The 22,739-nt window shown below is 31.2% G+C and overlaps 2 protein-coding genes across 2 annotated transcripts in view; one reads left to right on the forward strand and one right to left on the reverse strand.

Moving 5' to 3' along the window:
• Nucleotides 1–224: 224 nt before the first annotated feature.
• Syt14 (Synaptotagmin 14) overlaps nt 225–22,739 on the forward strand; it is a 64,899-nt gene continuing 42,384 nt past the window's right edge. Inside the window, exon 1 of the mRNA XM_072533921.1 lies at nt 225–246. The gene's annotated coding sequence lies outside the window, so the exon portion shown is untranslated. The remainder of the gene's footprint in view (nt 247–22,739) is intronic.
• Nucleotides 13,831–21,349, reverse strand: LOC140442956 (coiled-coil domain-containing protein 12). Its single transcript, XM_072533917.1, has 2 exons — nt 20,975–21,349; nt 13,831–14,145 (listed from the first exon to the last, which is right to left on the reverse strand). Exons 1-2 carry the CDS (start codon nt 21,206–21,208, stop codon nt 13,912–13,914), a joined length of 468 nt encoding a protein of 155 aa, XP_072390018.1. The 5' UTR covers nt 21,209–21,349; the 3' UTR covers nt 13,831–13,911.

Consider the following 22,739-nt stretch of genomic DNA (forward strand, 5'->3'; position numbering starts at 1 on the left):
ATAGTTTTATACCATAAAATAACTCACATAAATTAAATTTAAAATAAAATTGCAAATTACCGGCCAGTGCAAGTCTCCGAAAGAAAACGAACTATATCTTAGCTTGAGCGAGGAACGAATGCCTGTGCCAAACCAAAACGCGCAAGTGCAATTTTTGGAATATTACTGATACTCGATTGTTTTGACAGTTTTTAGGTCATGTGTACCGATTCATATTGCATATAAAAACGTGTTTTAAGTAAACAGGTAGTTGAAAAATATTATTTTTTATTTTGTAGAGTATTTATTATACATGGCGTCGTTAGATTGTTTTATTTAGGGAAATTTAGTCTTTTATTGTTAAAATAAATGAAAATAAATAAAAAAAGATAATTAAATAAATATAAAAAATATGATTTTATATAAAACTGTATTTTTATATTAGAATTATTGAATTTATTTTCTGTTTTGTACTTAGTGTATGCTTTAATCGTCCATACATGTATAATATTTATGTATATAATTCATATGCTAAACTATAGCCCACTGCTTTAACAGTTTTCTTTTATTTATTTCTGTCTTGTGCTAGTTTTTTTCAATATTATACAATTTCAGAGCTTCTTTTACTGCATCCATTCATTTACTTTAGATGCGTCCTCCTTTTCTTTTAGATTCCAGTGTTTATTAATTCTTTGGGGATTTCTGTTTTCTTTCATTCTAGCTATGTGTCCGAACCATCTTAATCTTTTAATTTTAGCAAGTATCGGTTTTTTTGGTTGTCTATATATTTGCGTTAATTATTTATTGGTTCTTCTTCTCTTCTTTTAAAGTTCTCTATATTCGCATATGCTATACATTGATGTATTTGATGGTATATCGAATCTTTAGTGAGGATGTTACTTTCTCGTAAAATTTTCTCCAAGATTGGAAAATACAGTTTGTAGAGGTCACCTTGTCGTAGACCTCTGTTAATGTTACAAGTGTTCGACGTATGTAACTATACTTTTGGTAGCTCTGAATAAGCATTTATTTAATCATGTTCTCGGAAATATTGAACTGATTTAACTTTCCACGGCTGGCGCTTATAATCTGAACACTGCAGCTGGCGCTCGGAGTATTTGTCTACATATATTTTTGGCAAACCTTTCGGCTTAAATTTATTCTAGTATCTTCGGAAATGATTTAAGTAGATGTTAATCAACTATTTGAAAATGATAAAATACAGCTTGAGCATTTAGTCTAAGTAAATTGTTTACAATTTCAAAAAATATGTAATATCGGGAACACAATCTGAAAAAAAATTATTAAAAATCACAACAACTGATTAGAACATAAAAGTTTTAATGTTTGTTAAGAAAATACATGTATATATATATATATATATATATATATATATATATATATATATATATATATATATATATATATATATATATATATATAGAAATGGTTGTAAGAAACGCACAACAATGTAGCAAAGACATAACATAAATTTTGTTGGATAGAAAAACTATAAACCTAATTTACCATGTTATGGAAAGAAAGCCATAAACCTTGTAACTAGAATTAGAAGCAATAGAGGTGAGGAATGTAACAGATCACTTTTTGGTACAAGTTAAACGCAAGGAACTTGAAAGAATATAGTTATCTGAAAAGAGAAACCATACAAACACATATATAGAGAATGTAAGGTATAATAGACATATACACACAGAAGATAAGAATGAAGCAGTGATAAAAAATGAATAAAAAAAGAACAACAGGAAAGAATGGTTTACCGAAGCTGTAAAGGCTAACACTATGTATAACAAGTATGTTATAAAATAGTAGTCGAATGCATAAATGCATATGAAGAGAACAAAAAGAAATACCCTGGAATGGCTGAGTTTTGAAGTAATAAATCAGTTACAGACCAATTTTGTTTTCTTTTCGAAAGAAATCCAAACTACCTGTTATGATTAGAAAATTCCTTTGTATGCCGTTTTTACAGATTTCAAGCAATTCTATGTCACAATAAAAATAAGACAAATTAATCCAAAGATAGAATTCGGCATACCAACAAAGCTTATGCGGTTAGTTAAAATAACGTTCAGGAACCCCTATTTTTTGTTTCAGATTTTCTTTCCTCATAAAAAAATAAGTAACTTCATACGAAATTTTTTTTCAAATCGTTGATAAACGGAGGAGCTACAATCGAAAAAAAATATTTATCCTGTTACCATAGGATAAGTACGAATAGGGTTTAAAATATAGAGAAATACACTTCCCAATAAAAAACCAAAAAACACGTATTTAATATTGTTTAAAAATCTATCGAATGCCATTAAAAACTATTCCCCACCCCCACCCACTGGGGGTGAAATGGGGCGCAACTTTGAAATTTTAAATAGCAACCCGTATTATATATACATATATATATATATATATATATATATATATATATATATATATATATATATATATATATATATATATATATATATATAACAAATCGCTGTAGATTAAGTCTTTCAGAAAAAAATTGTCCATATTCTACCAAAAAGTATTAAACACCTAAGCTGTAATAGTTTCGACAGTTATAAAAAATATTTTCTAAAATATTGTTTTTACTGCTCAGAAGAATATATGACTCATTACAGAACATCCACTGAACTAACTGCTTAACGTAACTTTGCTATAAATGTTTTTCTGTTTAATATGTGTTTTTGTTTGTATATATTATAAGTTATATTATAACTAGTATAGTAATAAAGTATATATTATAAGTTACGTTTTATATTCCTTTTTTAATACTATGTATTTTTTTTTACTTGCTACAAACAATATTTGTATCTGTTATGTAGGTACATAAATCTCTACTCTAATTTACATACTATGTTTGGCTCTATATTTCTTCGTGAAATTTCGTTTTCAAAAATGAATTTTTTTAAGAAAAAATATCGATTAAGGATGCACACGATTCGCATTAGCTCCGTCCAGCGTGAACCTAACTTTAAAAAGCTGGCTCAAGAACACAAGTGTAATTTTTGACATTGATTTTAAAACTGTACACCAGTTTGTTGTATTTTATACTGTGTTGTGAGTGATTTTTTTTGTATAACACCTGTGCGGTGTTTGTGTACTGCTATCTGGTCACAAATGACCAAGTATCAGTTATTTTCTGACCTAACTTAATAAACAGCAAATATTTAAATCTAAGGGCTTACACTATGGCCTACTCTTATTTTATCTATCAACTAATGCACTACAACTAACATGCAATAACTTCACAGCACTGTACTCTGCTTTTTACACTAAACTGTTACACATTTACACTAACCCAAATGGTTGTGTCCTTATGAGTTTAGTGTTGTCAAGAAGCTGGATCCCCTCGACATTCACATAATTATGCAGCCTCTGCTCGTGACTTGCTGCTGTTCTCTTGATTATTTCGGTCACAGTTTCCATACGCAGGCCCTGGTGCAAGTTGCTGTTACGGATATACCAAGGAGCATCAACAATGTTTCTCAATACTTTGTTTTGAAATATCTGGATAATATGTAGATTACTAGCTTTGATACAGCCCCAGAGTTGGCACCCATATACCCATACTGGCCTCAGTACTTTTTTGTAAATGTATAATTTATTATGATTGGATAATGTTGAATTTTTTCCAATCAGCCAATACAATTTCTTATGTCTAATATCAAGCTCTCCTCTTTTAGCATAAGGAACTTGGGTATCATTTATTCCAACTGGGAAATTTTCTTTTTTTTTATTTGTAAAGTTAATGTGTGCAGATTTAGTTTCATTTAAGTTTTTTCTCCATTTTCTGGTCCAGTTATGTATTTTATTGACAGATAGTTGCAACTTATCAGTCGCTTCTTCACTAGTGTCTCCTTCTTCTCCTTCTAATGGTTTTTCTATTATATTCGTTATTCTGTTAACTTGATTTATAGTGGAATGTTGATTTCTGAAACCAAATTGATGATTTGGTAAGATTTTTTCTTTCTATTATTGGTTTTAATCTTTTCAATAGAAGTTTTTCAAATAGTTTGGACATCACCGGAAGGAGTGATATTGGTCGATAGGATGTCACTTCATTAGGAGGTTTACCTGGTTTGGCGATCATAATGACTTCGGCTACTTTCCAAAGTCTGGGAACATATCTCAATCTAAAATCAGCATTTATTAGGTGTGTCAGCTTAACTATTGCTTTTCTTGGTAGATTTTTTAAAAGTTCTCCTGATATGAGATCATATCCTGGAGTTTTCTTAGAATTTATATTCTCTTTTATCTGTTAATACTTCTCTAAATGATGTCAACGTTATTCTTTTTTCAGTTTGGAATGGTTCTTCCCATCTCAGTTCTTCACCATTATGATATGTTATGTGAACCTACCTTAATATTTGTAAACCTACCTTAACATGAGTGACAGGTGAAGGAGATGGACAGCGGACAGGAAGCGGAAAAGATGGCTCGTTAGATATAATCATGTATTAAGTTTAGTTGGTCTTTAATAAAAGATATTAAAAAGAAACTGGTCGTCAATATTATTAAAAGCCCACAGAGACAACGTAACATGGTGTCAGAAGAAATTCAGGTCAGATTATAGCAACGAGTATTATAATAGTCATACAAAAGTCGAAACATGGTCTAACAGCACGTGGTGGTCTGGTTGGTTTTAAAAGAAATTGAATTAAAAACGGTCAAAAGATAAAGTTCAACCATGTCGGAACAAGATTCTATGGGGCAGTCCAACACATAACCTCAAACCGAACTGTCAAAATGTCTGGAGGGCAAACAATGGATATAATAGCATTGTGATTTGCAGTAATAGACAAATATTTAATTGTAGTTATTCAAATATAATTAGTAGATGACCTAATAATTGATAAAAAACAATTTTCTTTAATATAATTCTTATTCACATTGATTACATGAAGATAATTATAATTTAATGAGGTAAGTTGAAAAGTTCCTAATAGTTTAATTAAGTCGTTTAACAACCACAATTATTATCAATATATACTTATAATGATTGATAAGAATTTACTTTTATATATTAGCGTATTCGGCATATCGCTAATATTTCTCAGTTATAGATTTAGCTTCATTTAAACATTTTAGTATGACCACAGTATAGATAACAACTATACTGTGGTATGACACAAAATAAGCTGCTGAAATTAAAATAACAATACAATTTTAACATTTTAGAACTAGGTGAGACTCAAACCTTTTTTTTTATAATATAGTAAAGACTTTTACACCTTTTTAATTGATAAGAAACCTAAATGTTTATTAATTTGATGAATGTTATTTTGTTTCAGAAATGGATTGAAGTCATTACTTTAATAACTTGAAATTAGAGAATCCTGATGTAGCAAGCAGATATCCATATATACTATTTCAAAAAGGGAATTAAGTTACAATCCAAATGATTTTTCCCAATAAGCAGCATAGATGTAGTGAGCTATTTAGTGTTGAGCACCAGTTTTTATACACAACAGCAAATGAAAGCCTACAAATACTTTGAAGCAGGTTTTGTGGGTCAAAAGTTGTACATGACAAGTTTATGACATTAGTCAAAGTGAGTATCATATTTGAGGAGCAAATGTTTTATGCTAGTTGTTACAATATATTAACTTGTTCTTTTATTGTTACAGATTAAACATTCACAAAAAATGAACGAGCCACCACTACAAGCATGGGTTGTGTGTAACTAAGATGGAAGTATAGAAACAGGACATTGTACATGCATTGCAGGTGCAGGAGAAGTGTATAGCCATGTTGGTGCGATATTGTATGGACTACAATATATAGCTGAATCAAAAGATAATGTATCATGTACAGATGTGAGGTCCCTCTGGAATTTGCCCAAAACTGCAAAGGTTAAATGTAAACCAATTAGAGGTATTGATTTTGGCAAAATATTTTCTGGATCAAGAATTCCCTTAGAAGTGCCTTGCATGAGTGATGACCATATTGTGCAGTTTTTGACTCACATTGAAGAAGCTGGAAGTTCATCCATTTTAAGCAGAGTGACAGAACCATTTGCTGAACAAATGGCTGAATCATTAAGAATGTCGATATCACCAATTAACCCATTTTCTTCGTTATATAATGACAAGTACATTTCATACACATACATTCAGTTAATGGAAGTTGTTAATAACTTAATTATAAGTTTGGATGAAAGTGAATGTATAACCATTGAAAAGAGTACACTAGACCAAAGTAAGTCAGGACAATGGTTTCATCAAAGAAGAGGAAGAATAACAGCATCAAATTTAAAGCAGCTACCAATTCTCGCATTGAAAAACCACTTATCCCTAATTAAAACTATATGTTATCCAGAACAAAGTTTGTTCAAAACAAGTGCAACAGTGTGGGAAAAATAATGAAAAAAATGCAATAGAAGCTTTTCGAAAATATTCATATAGTACCCATGAAGCTCTAGTCATAAAAAATGCTAGATATTTCATTAAGCCTGAATTTTCACAACTTTTTGCTACTCCTGATGCAATGGTTTTTTGCAAATGTTGCAGTAGGGGATGCTTAGAAGTGAAAAGATATGTCAATAGCAGAGTTCATCAACTTACCTTCATCATGTCTTATTATAAATTCTGATGGAGAAGTTCAATTAAATAGACAACATAAATATCACTATAAAATTCAAATGGCTCTCTATAATGTTCAATATTGCCATTTTGTAATATGGTCTCCAACTGAATTATATCATGAAAAAATTATGTTTAATAAAGAATTTTGTAAATTTTACAGTTTTAAATTTTAAAGTTTTTTTCAAAAAAAAATTATAATTCCCGATTTACTTTGCAAATATTTTAGCAAACTTAACAACAATTTAACATGGTGTACATCAACCAATGATACAATGCAAAAATGAAAACTGCAGTATTTCTTGGTTCCACTTTAAATATGTGAATCTCTTAGTGGTACCTACCTACTAACTTATGGTTTTGTGATCTCTTTAGATATGGAATCTTTAATTTTTATTGTGTCAAGTAAATTTTTTGTTTGTAAATATTAAATTATTAATTTTTAAAACAAATAATTAAATTATCAATAAAACCAAAATATAGTAAATTTGTTCCTCAAATTATTATTTTTAATGTTGGCGTTATCTTTATTTTGTAGCATTTTTGTATTCGAATATAATATGGTATATAGTTGTGAATAAAACAAATTCAAAATAAATGTTTTTTATTACAAATGTATCAAAATTATATGTCACAGAAATTAAATAACATTTATTAAGCAATATTAACAATATAAAATAATAATGGTAATATAACTTTCTCCATTCCGTGATTGTCTTTTAAAAAAGGTTTCAAATTTTAGGGCAAAAATGCTTCTTTATTCTTCAATTACAAATTCCAAAATAAAAGTACAATTTATTATGTTACTTTGAAAATGGGAGAGAATAATATGCTTACATTACAATTTAAGTTTCAAAAAATAAGGAAAAACAAGAATCAAATTATATTAACAGAACTGAATGTACATACAAGTTGAGAGTATAATTTAAATAATAATAGCAAACTAAAAGCATAAAAAGAAGTTTATTTATTCAAATAGGGAAAGCCCTAATACATACAAATAAATAATCAATTTATAACATTAATACATAATAAGATAAAAATAACAATTACACTTAAAATATAGTACCTACACTTATTAAAAATATAAAACATGACTACAATACAACTACCTAAGTATTGGTGCTTTTAATATGGTCCATTAATTTGCTTTTAAACATATGTAACTCACAAAAGTAAGCAGGGTCCAAATTATTTAAAATTTTATAAATGAACACCATTGTAGGGTAAAAGACACTTTGTTGAACTAAAACCCACTGCAGCATGCTAAGCATTGTTGCTATAGGTGTATATCTGCTTCCACCAAGAATGATTCTCATTTCACGATTTTGTAATTTTTGCAACTAGTCCAATTGATTTAAATTAAATAGAAAAATAACTGATAAGCAAAAATCGAAGTGAGGTTGAATAATTGCATTAAAAACTGTAATTTTAGTTCAAGTTGACAAATTTTTATATATTCTTGAAAAAAAACAGGTATAATTTTTTAGAAATCTTTTTTAATATGTAATTAAAATTAATATGTCATATTAATATTATTAACACGTTTGCAAAGGATGATGCTAAACTTACAGCTTTATGATTTAGAAGTTAGCTATACTCCAGGAAAATTTCTTTTCATCACAGATACATTAAGTAGGGCACCAGTAGAAGGTCCAGATAATACTGATAGTGGAGATGAAGAGTTACGTATACATGGAAGTTTATTAGTTAACAATTTAGCTGTGTCTTCAAAGAAATTAATGGAAATACAGGCAGCAACCAAAACTGATAGAGTTTTACAGTCAATAATAAGATATTATAATGAAGGTTGGCCAAGTTCAAAAAATAAATTGGAAACGGAGGTTAAACCGTATTACAATTTCAATCATGAAATACATGTTGTGGATGGATTAGTCTTTAGAGGAAATCAAATAATAATTCCTGAATCATTGCGTCAAGTTATATTAGAAATAATTCATGAAGGACATTTAGGATATGAAAAATGTATTCGACAAGCACGTACAGTAGTTTTTTGGCCAGGCATGACAGTAGATATAAAGAATAAAGTTGAACAGTGTCCAGTATGTATTAAATATCATAGATCAAATAGTCCAGAACAACTATTACCACATGAAATACCAACTTTGCCTTGGCAGAAAATTGGTGTTGATTTTTTTTATTATAGTAAAGTCACATATATATTATTAGTAGATTATTATTCTAAATACTTTGAAATAGCGCCTTTAAATAATACTTCAGCAAAAGAGGTCATTAGTACAATGAAGTCTATATTTGCGAGACATGGAATACCATTGATCTTAATGTCTGATAATGGTCCCCCATTCTCATCAAAAGAGTTTCAGTCATTTTTAGTAGATTGGGACATTACTTATCAAAGTTCTAGTCCTTATTATCCAAAAAGTAATGGTTTGGTAGAGAGGACAGTTCAAATTGTAAAGAATATTTTTAATAAGTGTATAGAGTCAGGCTCTGATCCATATCAGGGAATGTTGCAATACAGAAATACAACGTTAGAATGTGGTTATTCTCCAGCACAATTATTAATGTCACGTAATTTAAGAATGAAATTACCTGTTAGTGAAAAAATACTCATACCAAAAACAATTGATAGGGACGAATATAACAAATTTATTAAGGAAAAAGAAAGGAAAGTAAAAGAATATCATGATAGGTCAGCTAGAAACTTACCGAATCTGTTTGTTGGAGAAAATGTATTTTATAAAAAGGTTCCATCATCACCGTGGTTACCAGCTACTGTGATAGAAATAGGTCCTTTTCCAAGATCATATGTCGTCAGAACACCTGAAGGTGTACATTATCGTAGGAACAGACAACACATATTAAAGCCTGCCAGTACAATTAGTAGACAAAATAGTGAGGTGATAGTTAAGCATGAAAATAGTACAGCAGCTAGTTCCAATTTGTATGAGGCTCCAAATATGAACAACGATACATCAATTTCAAATCAAAGTTATGACAATTTAAATGTTAGCTTAAATAGGTCACATAGACCAAATGTAAGTAATCAATTTTGTACCAGGAGTGGTCGAATTGTAAATAGACCAAAAAGGTTTTCATTTTCAGAAGAGTAATGCGGCAGTGTAGTGTTGCGGGTAGATTTAGGTTGTTGGGATAGTTTAGTTTTTTTTGTAAAAAAAAAGGGGCATGATATGTTATGTGAACCTACCTTAATATTTGTAAACCTACCTTAACATGAGTGACAGGTGAAGGAGATGGACAGCGGACAGGAAGCGGAAAAGATGGCTCGTTAGATATAATCATGTATTAAGTTTAGTTGGTCTTTAATAAAAGATATTAAAAAGAAACTGGTCGTCAATATTATTAAAAGCCCACAGAGACAACGTAACACATTATTGTCGTTGGATTTGAACGTGCTTTCTACTTGATAGGAGGAGAATGAATAATTGGTCTCTTCATTCTTTTTGTTGCCTTCCATAACGAATAATATGTGTTCTGGTCAGCTGTTAAATTATTTAAAAAAGAATTAATTGTTGAATTTTTTATATTCCGTATTCCCCTTTTTAGTTTTTGTGTAGCATTATTTAGACTAGTTTTTTCATTTCATTTCTCATTTCTCTGGTTTTTTTTGGATAGTTGTTCCCTTTTGATCTAGAAGTTATTGTGAGAGTATTTTCCCAAGCTGCTTGTTGGATATTTTTTATAAAATCTTCTAATTCGTCATTAAGTTCGCCTCATGTTTCTCAATGGTACATCAAGATTAATTTTGTGTTCAAGGTTTATTTTGAAGCTCTCCCAGTCAGTTTTTTTATTAGTCAATATTGGATTGAACTCTTTTTTAATCACTATATCACTCATAGCTAAAATTATCGGTGAGTGATCAGAGTTCATGTCACAGCCGTCATTGATATCCAGATAGTTAGCAGAGATATTTTTGTAAATAAAGAAATCTATCAGGTCTGGAATTTTGTTTCTATCGGTAGGTCAGTATGTTGGTCTACCAGTAGAGATTACTTCACCCTTTTGTTCCTTAACACCTGACAATAGTTCTTTTCCTTTAGTTGTAGTTAGCCTAGAGCCCCAGTGGGTATTCTTTGCATTAAAGTCGCCACCGATGATGTATCTTTTTCCTAAATGTTCATAAACTCTTAGGAGGACAATATATTGAACTTATATTTACGGTATGTGTTTGCACCTTCACACAGACTGTTGTAGCTTTTGTGTGCTCAGTTGTACATTTTAATTCCTCATGATGCAAGATGTTATCTTTAATTATGATAGCGCTTCCTCCTTTAGCATTATCTGGGTGTACAGTAGAATATACTCTATACCCCCTAAATTTTACATAGTACTGTTTAGTGAAGTGTGTTTCAGAAACAAGACACAGATCAATTTTCTAGTACTGCTTGCAACTCGATTTGATGTTGTAACAGTCCATTTGCGTTCCACGCCATTATTCGGAGGTCCTTAGCCATTTCTGATTTTCGGAATAGCTCCTTTAGCGCTATGGTCTAGTTGGGTAACGATAATATCGATTTGACTTATTTTGTCATCAATCTTCGTGAGCTTTTCCAATATCATTTTTTATGTAATATCAGTTTCTTTTTCTTGTTGCGATGATGCATGTCTCCTTGCATTCCTTGTTACATCGCTGTAACTTCTATTGTCACTGACCTTTGTCGTTTTTAGTTTTTTGCTTTCAATAACTCTATAGGGCGTTTTTATAACATTGTCTTTGTTTGTTCTCTCGTTTCTCATTGTTTGTAATTTTTTAGCTACATAACATCCGCGGTAGTTTGCAGGATGGTTTTCTCCACAATGAACACATTTTGGTTTATCTTCCGGTGGTTTTTGGCAATCTTTAGTAAGGTGTTTACCAATACATTTTACACATCTTGGCTCCGTTTTACAGTATTTCCACGTGTGTTCGTGCATCGTTTACATTGTGGGACTAATCTGGAACTCCTTAATGGCTCGATTTCAACTCTCGTACTAAATGTGTCTGTTATGCCGTAAATTATATTTATATCTTCATCCTGTCTAAATGTTAGGATGAACATATCTAGCTGTTTTTTAATTTTCCATTTGAATTTCTTGTCAGCTTTAATGGCTTTATATTGTCGTTTTTGTAGGTCTTTTACTATTTCCTCTTGTGGCCATGTGTGATGTAATTTCTTAACAACAACTCCAATTGGCATCTCTTGCTTATTTTCATAAGTGTGGTACGAAAGGTTACTCGAATTTAATTTCTTTATTAAACCTCTGTAATGATCGCCTGTTTCATTGATTTTGAGAAGGTATTTGACAGAGTGTAGCATAATCGGCTTAAAGAAATTTTATTAAATAAAAACATAGACAGTAGAGACATTAGAATCATATGTAACCTCTATTGGAACCAAACAGCAAAAGTGAAAGTTGAAAACGAACTAACCGAGGATATCCAGATTCGCCGTGGGGTCCGCCAAGGGTGTATTTTATCACCCTTGTTATTCAATTTATACAGTGAAGCCATCTCAGAATTAGCGCTTGCCGAAATCAGTGAGGGCCTTATAATAAATGGTGAGCCACTTAATAACATAAGATATGCTGACGACACCGTCCTTCTGGCAGGAACACTAGAAGAACTGCAGCACCTTGCTAAACAACTAAATATATATTGCAACGATTATGGACTAAAAATAAATTTGAAGAAAACCAAGTTCATGAAATTTACAAAAGCACAAAACATCAAAGTTAAGCTAGTACTAGATAATACAGAAATTGAACAAATATCTTCGTACAAATACCTTGGAGCATGGATCACAGAAGATACTGATCAGACAAAGGAAATAAGATGCCGCATTGAAATTGCACGGTCAACTTTTAATAGAATGAGAAAACTTTTTTGTAATCGCGATATCAATATATCGCTTCGAATAAGAATGCTTCGATGTTATATTTTCTCTACCCTTTTGTATGGGGTTGAAGTTTGGACACTTAAAAAATCCAACATTAAAAACCTAGAAACATTCGAAATGTGGTGTTACCGACGTATTTTGAAAATATCATGGATGGATCGCAAAACAAACGAACAAGTTCTCGAACAACTAGGAAAACAATGCGAAGGTTTAAATTCCATAAAAATCAGGAAATTGAAATATTTGGGGCACATCATGAGTGGTGAAAAATACGAACTACTAAGGAATATAATGCAGGGTAAAATCAAAGGCAGAAGAAGCGTAGGTAGACGTAAAATCTCGTGGCTACGCAATCTCCGTGAATGGTTTGGATGCAGTTCAATTGAACTATTCAGGCGCGTAACCAACAAAATTATAATTGCCAGAATGATTTCCAATCTCCGATAGGAGCAGAACATGAAGAAGAAGAATGATCGCTATTGGCTGTATTAATTTTTATAACTTCACTGTTTATGATTTTCATAATGAAGATAATACCAGCCTCAGTCAGGAGCTTGCTCAGGTCAACAGCACTTTGAAAACCTTCTACTTCAACCGGGGGTGGTGTGGTTTTGTTTTTTGATTGGTTTTTCAATTTGTGTTTCTGCACTTGATTTTTGCGGAGAGGGATGAGATAATGAGGTAACCATTTTATGTTTTTTGTTAGTTTTCCTGTTTTTGCTTCTTATCCAGCCCGTTTCATACGCTAAATCTTCTTCATCGGTGCAGTATTCAAGTTTATCTGCTTTTAATTTCTTTTGTGATTCATCAGCACTTGCGGTTAACCCTGTATGTTGTTCGGCTTTTTCCAGCTGTGCTAATTTCTTTTCCATATCGGCGATTATTTAACTCAACCGTTGATTAAGTCTCTTAACATTTTCTGACTGAAACCATGCATTATAAAGCGACTGCTCATTTTGTGAACGTTGATTACATTGCATTATTTTGTTGGACTAGTATAATAGTGCGTTCGTTTCGGTATGAATAGGAAACATAAATATTTAAATATTTCGCTTACCTAAGTCTACTTGAATTTATCGTGATAGCTTACAGCCATGGCCATTGATATCACTCACGAATAATGATATCTTAATTACTAATTAAAACCCACTGATTAGATAGCGGAGCTCTGAATACGTCTATACACTTGGACGGTCAAATGAATAATGTGTGAGTCAAAATTAAAATTAGCTAGCAAACTCTGCGTGTGCTTTTGGCAGAACTTCGTGATACGCCTCCGTCGAATGAATCAAATTTAACGCATTAATTTGATTCACTCGATGGAGGCGTATAACGAAGTTTCGCTAATTTAGAATATCAAAAGTCATGAGTAAAAATTTATTTTTAATTTTAATAATTAAAGTCAAATAACAAATAATATAAAAAGGTCGGTTAGATTAGAAATTTGCAGTTTATATATTTGATGCTTCAGCATTTACAATAGCAGCCAAATCCTCTTGTTTACTTTCTCTTAACCTATTTCTGATTAATTCTGCAATTGCCTTTTGGGTCTGCTTCTCTAATTTTGCTAATTTCTTTGCAACATCTCTTTTAAGATCCCAATCTGGTTTTCTAGGAGCTAATGATGTGACATCTAGTTGGTCTATAACCACATTGGATTTTGCAGACTCTAGCTGGTTTTTCACCTGAAATAAATCAATATTTAAACTTGGTATTAACCTTCCTATAGGCGCGGATGTGGTACATACGGTCACCTCCAGTTCCACCCTTGTATTTGTAAATTTGAGGGAGTCGTGGCTCGTTATTTTATATATTTGTCTACTTTAGTAATAATAATGCGTCGTCAAATTTTGTCGCTTTAGATCAGTCTATTCAAGTAGTTATAAGCTCTAGCATATATGGTACATACGCGGGACCTTTAATGTAACTTTTTACTTTTATTATTTCAAACGATATTACGACGAGTATATTATAAAATGAACTTATTTCACATGTTTAATGCAATGATTACAAAAATGTACTTTTTTGGGAATAGGGCTACCAAAAGTCATAACCTACCTAATTCCTTATTTTATTAAGTCCAATCAGCAACAAATGGTCAAGACATAGATAATTTATTTAAGAACTTTTTCCAAACTGTGTATTCACCAAATAGCAACAACCTTTACGTACCTATCCATCCATTAAATAACAACTTTAGTACAAATATTTGTCCTTCTAAGATTACAATGAATGATATTTTTAATGGCATAAGTGAGCTGCCCAATAAGCTTACTGCTGGCCCAGATGGAGTGCCTAATTTTTTATTAAAAAAGTGTGTGTATATAGGTACCCTTGTAACGTAAATATAGTTGGTTAATATCTTCTTCTTCTTCTTCTAAGTTTTTTGTTCTTATTTGATCTTCTATTTGCTGTCTGTATACATTTGCAATGTCGGGATCTTTTAGTTTATTAATGTCGATTTTTTCTCTCCTCCCGATCTCCTTTTTTAAATTGAATATTCTCTCTTTAAATCGTGCTTTAACTAAATAGTGACTATGTTTGCTACTCTAAAAGACCTAACATCTAATAAGTTAAAGCAGTGTCTTGCATCGATGATTATATATGATCTATTTGGTTAATCGTCTCATTATCAGGAGATTGCCAAGTTCCCTTATGTATATCTTTATGGGGATATCGTGTCCCAGCTATTACCATGTTCTTAGACATCGCAAAGTTTATGATTAAGAGACCGTTATCATTAGAGTATACGTGTAGTTATGTTGTTCCTATATTTAAAAATGGCCAGAAAGACAACATTGAAAATTATCCTAGCATTTGTATACAATCGGCAATACCTAAGATCTTCTACTGTCTTATAGCAAAGCAACTTTCTTGGTTCTGTAAAGGTTAATATCTCAATCACCTGGCTAATTAGCTCTGCCAAAGCCATTTTTCAGAAACAAAAAAAAAGTCTCAATCACAACATAGTTTTCATAACAAAAGATCCACTGCAACAAACTTGATTTGCTATCAATATGATATTTATTATCTCAAATGTATGACCGTAAACAGGTAGATCCAATATACACAGATTTTCCCAAAGCTTTTGATCATCTTGATTACCAAATACTTTTGGGCAAATAAATAATGTAGACTTTCATGTCAGGTTTGTTGAAGGTATTAAAAAACTCTACATGTGGTAGAAGGGAAAGAGTCAAGATAGGTTGTCATCTGACAGTATCTAAGTAACATCTAGAGTCCTCAAGGTGGCCACTTCTCCACTTCTTTTTAATATCTTCGTTAACGACATCACTTCCTGTTTCCTAAATAGCAAATGTTGAAAGATTACTTGAAATTTTTGAAAGTTATAGATGACCAAGCCTTGCTGCAAGATGACTTAGACTAACTACAATATTGGTGCAATCAGAACAAACTCCACTTATATGTAAAAAAATGTTATTTTATAAGTTTTTCTCGTAGAGTCAATAGAATCCAAACAAGCTATACTATTAATGATCAGCAACTGAATTGTGTTTCTTCTATTCGGGATTTGGGTGTTATTTTCGATGAGAAGCTTACTTTCTGTGACCACATAAACACTATTGCAATAAATGTATCTAAACTTCTCGGTTTTATTACTAGGAATTGCAAGTGGTTCTCCATTGATTCAACAAGATTAGCTTATTAGTATTGTTGCTTAGTAAGAATTATTTTGGAATACTGTTCAGTTATTTGGTCACCCTATTTTCAGAACAATATTGATACGTTAGAAAGAGTCCAGCATAAATTTTTGAGATATTGTGCTTACCATGTTCACACTACTATTGAAAATCATGATTATTCCCCTATCGAACAACAATTATCTTTATCCTCACTCAAGAACTGTCGTGATATGTCAGGGGCTATATTTATATATACGATCATACATGGATTTATTAATTGTCCAAACCTGTTCAAAGCCAGATTTACTTTAATGTTCCCCATCAAGCTCTTCGTTCCCACAATGTTTCCAATATTCCTTTCCACGGAAAAACCTATGGATAGATACAGTCCATCTAATTTACATACCGTTGCACGTCATCATCGTTGACAGAGATCAAACTTCACATAGTTGCCAAAGTATAAAAAAATCCTGAATCCATTTTAAATCAAATAGGTCACAATTATTGCAAAAGTGGATTATATAACAAAACAAATTAATATTTAATGTAAATAAATACAAACAAAACAAGAGTTAAAAAATAATCTTGTTAAAAACAATTTGAGCCGCTTGTATGCGTCGTATAAAGATGTAAAATGGAATACTTAAACAAAAACAACACATTTTTCAACACCATGTCAACACCGGAACTATCAAATAAGTGTTACGAATTTATGCCAAAATATCACCTTCGTTCAATTACAGTTACAGTGTGTTCCGAATAAATGTTCTTCATAAAAACACTTTATAATGCATTTATACAAATTAAATGAAACATATTATTGTGTATTTCTTTAACAATAATAGAAATCTTTAAATATTATTTCTACGCGTATATAATAAAATATGTCTAGTGGCTGTAATGCCAGTGTACTCGGCAAAGTGATTCTAAAAAAGAACACACCTACCGCCTAAATAATTCGTGTTGGTATCATGTGACCTCACAAACTATGACGCGGATGACGTGCAACGGTAAGTAAATTAGATGAAGTATACATGGGGCTATTAAAATGATCTCGATTTTGAAATTTTCAATATAACTTTAACTTAGTTTAAAAAATCTCTTGCTTTATGATATGTATAGTGTATTGTGATATATTCTATATTATAAGTAATTTGAAGTTTTGAATACTAACTGTGATATTTTATATTGTAATTTAAACTGTTAATTGAATTATCCCATGTATTAAAAAAATAAATAAATAAAATATACAGATAACACAAGTAAAATAACTGGTTGATGACTTTCTTTTGGATGGTGGAGGACAATTTCTCAATCTTCCAGTAAATTTATCTCTTGATTAAATGAGATTTCCTGCAAACTCAATTGCTTTCAAAATGTAAAGCTAAAGTAACAGTAAACCAAATTAATGCCAAAGCCTTCATAGACACTGGAAGCTCGGATACTTTTTTAGATCATGAATTCTCTACAGAAAATAAACTTTTTTTAACTCATGGAGAAGTATCTATGGAATCTATGTCACACTCAACAAATAATCAAGGCTATTGTTTAATAAATATTCAGATTAATAAAGAAAAATATGATCAAACAAAATGCTTCATGGTAGTTGATTACTTTCAAGCAATAAATAGATGATTTGCATTACTGGATGTTTATCCTTTGCTGAATACGGATTCACTAGTATCTAAGATATCAAAATATAAAATTTTCAGCTCAATTGATTTAAAATTCGTATATCCACAATGGATGCCTTTACCTATTCTGTCATATTCCTTTTGGAATTACCAATGAGTATCATGTTTTCAGAGAGCTATTGATTCAATCATTAAAAAAAGAAAATCTACAAGGTGTTTATGCTTATTTAGATGACATACAGAATTTTAAAATGCTGTTAAAAATATGGGTTAACTTTGAATTCATGTCACTACAATAAAAATTTATAAGTTTTTGGGATATACAATAGAAAACTCTACAAAGAAACCTGATTCAGACAGATTGAAGCCTCTACTATTATTCCAAGTGTATATATATATATATATATATATATATATATATATATATACACTTGGAATGTTTTCACATTACTCAAAATGGGTTAATAATTTTTCAGCAAAAATTAGAAGTCTTATAGATTGCAATAAATTTCCATTAGGTCCAGATTGGTATTTGCTTTTAAGGAGTTGAGAACTGATATAGCTAAGAAATTCTCATTGTTGAAACAGATGGATCTGAATTTGCTATTCTTGACACACTGAGTCAATCTAAAAGGCCCATTGCTTTTTTCTCACATATGCTCACAGATTCTGAACAAAAACATTCTGCAATTGAAAAAGAGGCATATGCTTGTGTTGGAGCATTAAAACAACGGATACATTATATGATAAGAAGGCAGTTCAAACTAATCACAGATCAAAAATCAGTTTCATTCATGTTTAATACAAACTATACAAGTAGAACAAAAATGAAAAAATTATGTGTTGGCATTTGGAGCTTTCTTGTTTTAAATATGATATTATTTATCATCCAGGAAAGACTAATGATGCAGCTGATGCACTATCAAGAATATGCAATAATATAAGTAATACAAACAAGTTATAACAATTACATTCAGATTTATCGCATCCTAGGATTACTTATATGTACCATTTTATAAAAATTATAAATTTACCTTATTCTCTAGATGAAATTAAACAAGTCCACCTGTCCAATCTGTGCAGAAACTAAGCCCAAATTTAATAAGAAAGAGGTTGATGAACATTTAATCAAATCAACAGCTCCTGTTGAAGTATTGAACATTGACTTTAAAGGTCAAATACCCAGTTCTTCTAGAAATTCCTATATGCTTACAATCATTGACAGATTTTCAAGATTTCCATGGGCTTTTCTATGCTCAGATACATCTAGTCTGACAATAATTGAAGAATCAACTATTTTGTTTATTAGGAATGCCGGCATATATACATTCTGATAGGGAACTAGCTTTACTTCACATGAATTTATTATTTTATATTATTTACACTCGTAAGTATAACAACACCATATAATCCTAAAGGAAATGGTCAAGTCGAAAGATACAATGGAGTTATATGGAAAGCTGTGAATCTAGCATAGAAAACCAAAAATTTAAATACCACTAAATGGGAAACTGTTCTACCAGATGCTTTGCACTCTATATGATGTTTACTGTGTACAGCAACCAATTGTACACCCCTTGAGCATTTGTTTACTTATCAATGAAGATCAACTAGTGGAACTTCTATTCCTTCATCACTTAAAGATTCAGCAAAGTATTAGAAAGAAAATTTGTACGAAGAAGTAAGGTTGATCCATTAGTTGAAGAGGTTGATCTTTTAAAAACCAATTCAGATTACGCCTTCATACAGTATCCAAATGGAAAGAAAAGTTCAGGTGCAACTAAGCATTTTAGCTCCTAGAGGTGACCTAAAATTATTAAATCACAAAAACAATTGTTTGGAAAAGTGTTCAAGACTGATTTAAATATTTTATTTTTATTAATCAGAGTATGACCTTATTTAGTTTTAAATCTTTTATTTTAATTATAATATATTAGCTAACTATAATATGGCTTTAGTTCCACATCTTTTAAATTCTCGAACTCAAATTGGCTGATTAATTATTGTCAAGTTCTGAGAACTCACTTGTCTGAAAAACAACATGTTTTTGGGAAACTATTTATCAAGCCAAAAGCACTTCAGAGTCCTTAGGGAAATGTACCCGTCCTTTGTGTTTAAGTGTAAAATGACAATTTAAGTCTAACTTATTGCTATTCACGGAGGTCCTAAAAACAAAAGAACCACCCCAGTCGACTTTCGTACATATGTATCTTTTTTTGTGTGATCAGCCATTCTGCAACTTGTGAAAGCAAGCATCAAACCAGCATCAAGTGTGCGTCCCAATTACCCTTAGACTCCAAGCTGGGCCCAACCATAGACAAAAGGTAAGTGAATCTCATATAGAATTGACAATAAGTTATTAAATCTGCCAATTGTTATTTAAATTACAACATTTTATTTTACATATCCATTTACACATATTGCAATTTTCGTTATTTTAAATTAAATATTAACCAGAGACCTCTTAATTTTTATACAAAACAACAATGAAGATGATAATGAAACTACAAATAATACACTAGAGAATTCCACTAGTGAATCAATACCAGATGAGGCAGAAATTCTACCTGTTTAACAACCCAATCAAGTACCTGATGATAATCATGAATCTAGATTGGAAAATTCAGATTTTCAATCTAGCCATAAATCAGCTAGAATTAAAAATAAACCTAGATATTTTTGCAAGATTTTGTTCAAAAATAGGGCTGGGTGAAGGTAGTATAATTTAGTGTTCTTAATGTTGTGGCAGTGCTTTTAATGTTGTAACAAATGACAGTATTCAAATTATTGTTTTGTCATTCTAATGTCAAGTTTTATATGAATAAAAGCCTAATTCTGCAAAAAGGTATTTTACTACAAGAGGTCCAAATTAAGAACATATAAAACCGTTATTAGGTCTATAGTCACAGCGTTTGAATCAGGACAAATGAAGATCTGATATGGGAAGTCCAGCATACAAGGAGTAATAAGAACCCAACAACTAAGATGGCCAGGACACATACAGGAGATACCAGAGAGTAGACTACCGAAAATGCTACTGTCAAGTACAATAGGAGGATGTCAGAGAAGAGGTTGACCCAGAACAAGGTGGAACTTGGGATTTAAATGATCTAAAAAGACTCAACACTCAACGTCACACACTGAAGGATGAAAGCAATGGATAAGAGATGCAGGAAAATCAAGCCATGGGCCTACTAGGCTCGACCCGCTATTTATTATTATTTTATGCACTATACCTGTGTAGTTACATCTCCGGGTTCTGCTGGATTAAGTGCAAACTCGTTTAAACTCTCATTAATAGGCTTGTAACTTCTAAATGATGGTGTAGGAAGAGCTTCGCCCTCAGTGCACTTTTTGTTATTACCTTGGGAACTATCACTTTGCCTTTTCCGTTTTAGGTTTTTTAATCTTTCTTTTCTTTTTAAAGCTTCATCTTCTAGACGCCCAATTTTTGAATCAGATTCCGTCATGTTTAACTTATAATTGATTGTATTGTATATTACAGTACAAGAAATTAATTATTGATAAGCAATCTAAAACTTAGGTTAGGTTAACGGTTAACTCAACTGATTTAATTTGATTTTATTTTAGGTTTGTTTATGTTTTTTGCTGAATATGGTTACACCAAATGTCGGCAACTTACAGTTCATCGTTACAGTGTTACCCAAAATTCTTTTAGCACTAAACCAAAGACGCAAGACACTTTAAAAAAAATCAGCTTGTTCGTATGATTTTTAGAGGTTCAGTGGCATTTTTGTCTGACGAATGGAGTATAAATAAATTAATTTATTTATAGTAAAATTTAAGCATCACCGACATTTAATAATGCATTTTTTAGATGAATCTATTCGAGTTACGTCGGATTAAAAAAAAATTTCTTCATTGGAAGCCGATAAAATTTATTTTTTTTACTTATACCGATTTTGATATTTGAAATTCAATTTGCTCAACCTAATTTTTTTGGTATTTTTCACGCGTAATACCGATGGTTTTTGTTATTATAATATATGTTATAAATATCTTGAATATATGAAGTGTTTTATCGAGAAAGAACTCCGAAAGGAAACGGTAATGACTGGAGGGTGGTTTACAAAAGATGGATAATTGTATTCATTAAAAATGAAAGAGTCGCCTGCTCCTGAAGAACTTTTAAAAGTGATATTTGTATAAGTGCCTCACTTATTATTTATTTAATTAAGATGAATTATTTAATTCATCTGAACCAAATTTGCTCTTTTCAAGCTTTTTTATAGATTTTGGCAATAAGGGGTAGTTTTCACCCTTACAAAATAAAAAGTGCCCATCGGCACAGTATAAATTTTGAAGTATAGGGTAAGTTGAACTCAATCCGAAATTTTTATGCAAATCGGTCTTTTCCGAAAGATTTACGAGGTTTTGTCCTATTTTAAGCTTCGTTTCCTGCACTATTGTCAAATTCCCCACGTTTGAAAAACCAACGCCAACTTTCTTCAGTCAAGAGCTTTCTATGTTCGCGTCGATAATTCCACTTCAACAAAAAAATTCAGGAAAACGGAACACCTCCAGGAGTCGGTTATAAGCACAACCCTCTTTCTCGTGGCTATCAACGATATACTGGATCCTGGATAACTGCTCCCCGCTAGTTAAGGGAAGACTATATGCCCACGATCTGGTTCTATTTTGAATGGGCAAGAATATAAGAATGATTCAAAAGCACTTGCCAAAATGGAATAAATATAAAGAAAATATTATGTCACTCCATACATTTGTCACTCCACATTCCTCTTTCCAATTTAAATTAATGTCAGCCACTTCCATATACACAGCAGTATTATATGCAATATTACAAGCCCTCGTGCATATCAAAAGTACAATCCATTCTTCCTCCGTCATTATTACAGATTCTCTAAACTCGTTAACAAATTTATGTTTGTTTCATCTCAGATTGGAATACAAGGTAATGAAAAAGCAGACCTCCAAACAGGAGATGCTACCAATAAAGACCATGCTATAATAGTGTCA

The sequence above is a fragment of the Diabrotica undecimpunctata genome, chromosome 6 (genome assembly GCF_040954645.1).
Source record: "Diabrotica undecimpunctata isolate CICGRU chromosome 6, icDiaUnde3, whole genome shotgun sequence".
NCBI classification, from domain to species: Eukaryota; Metazoa; Arthropoda; class Insecta; order Coleoptera; family Chrysomelidae; genus Diabrotica; species Diabrotica undecimpunctata.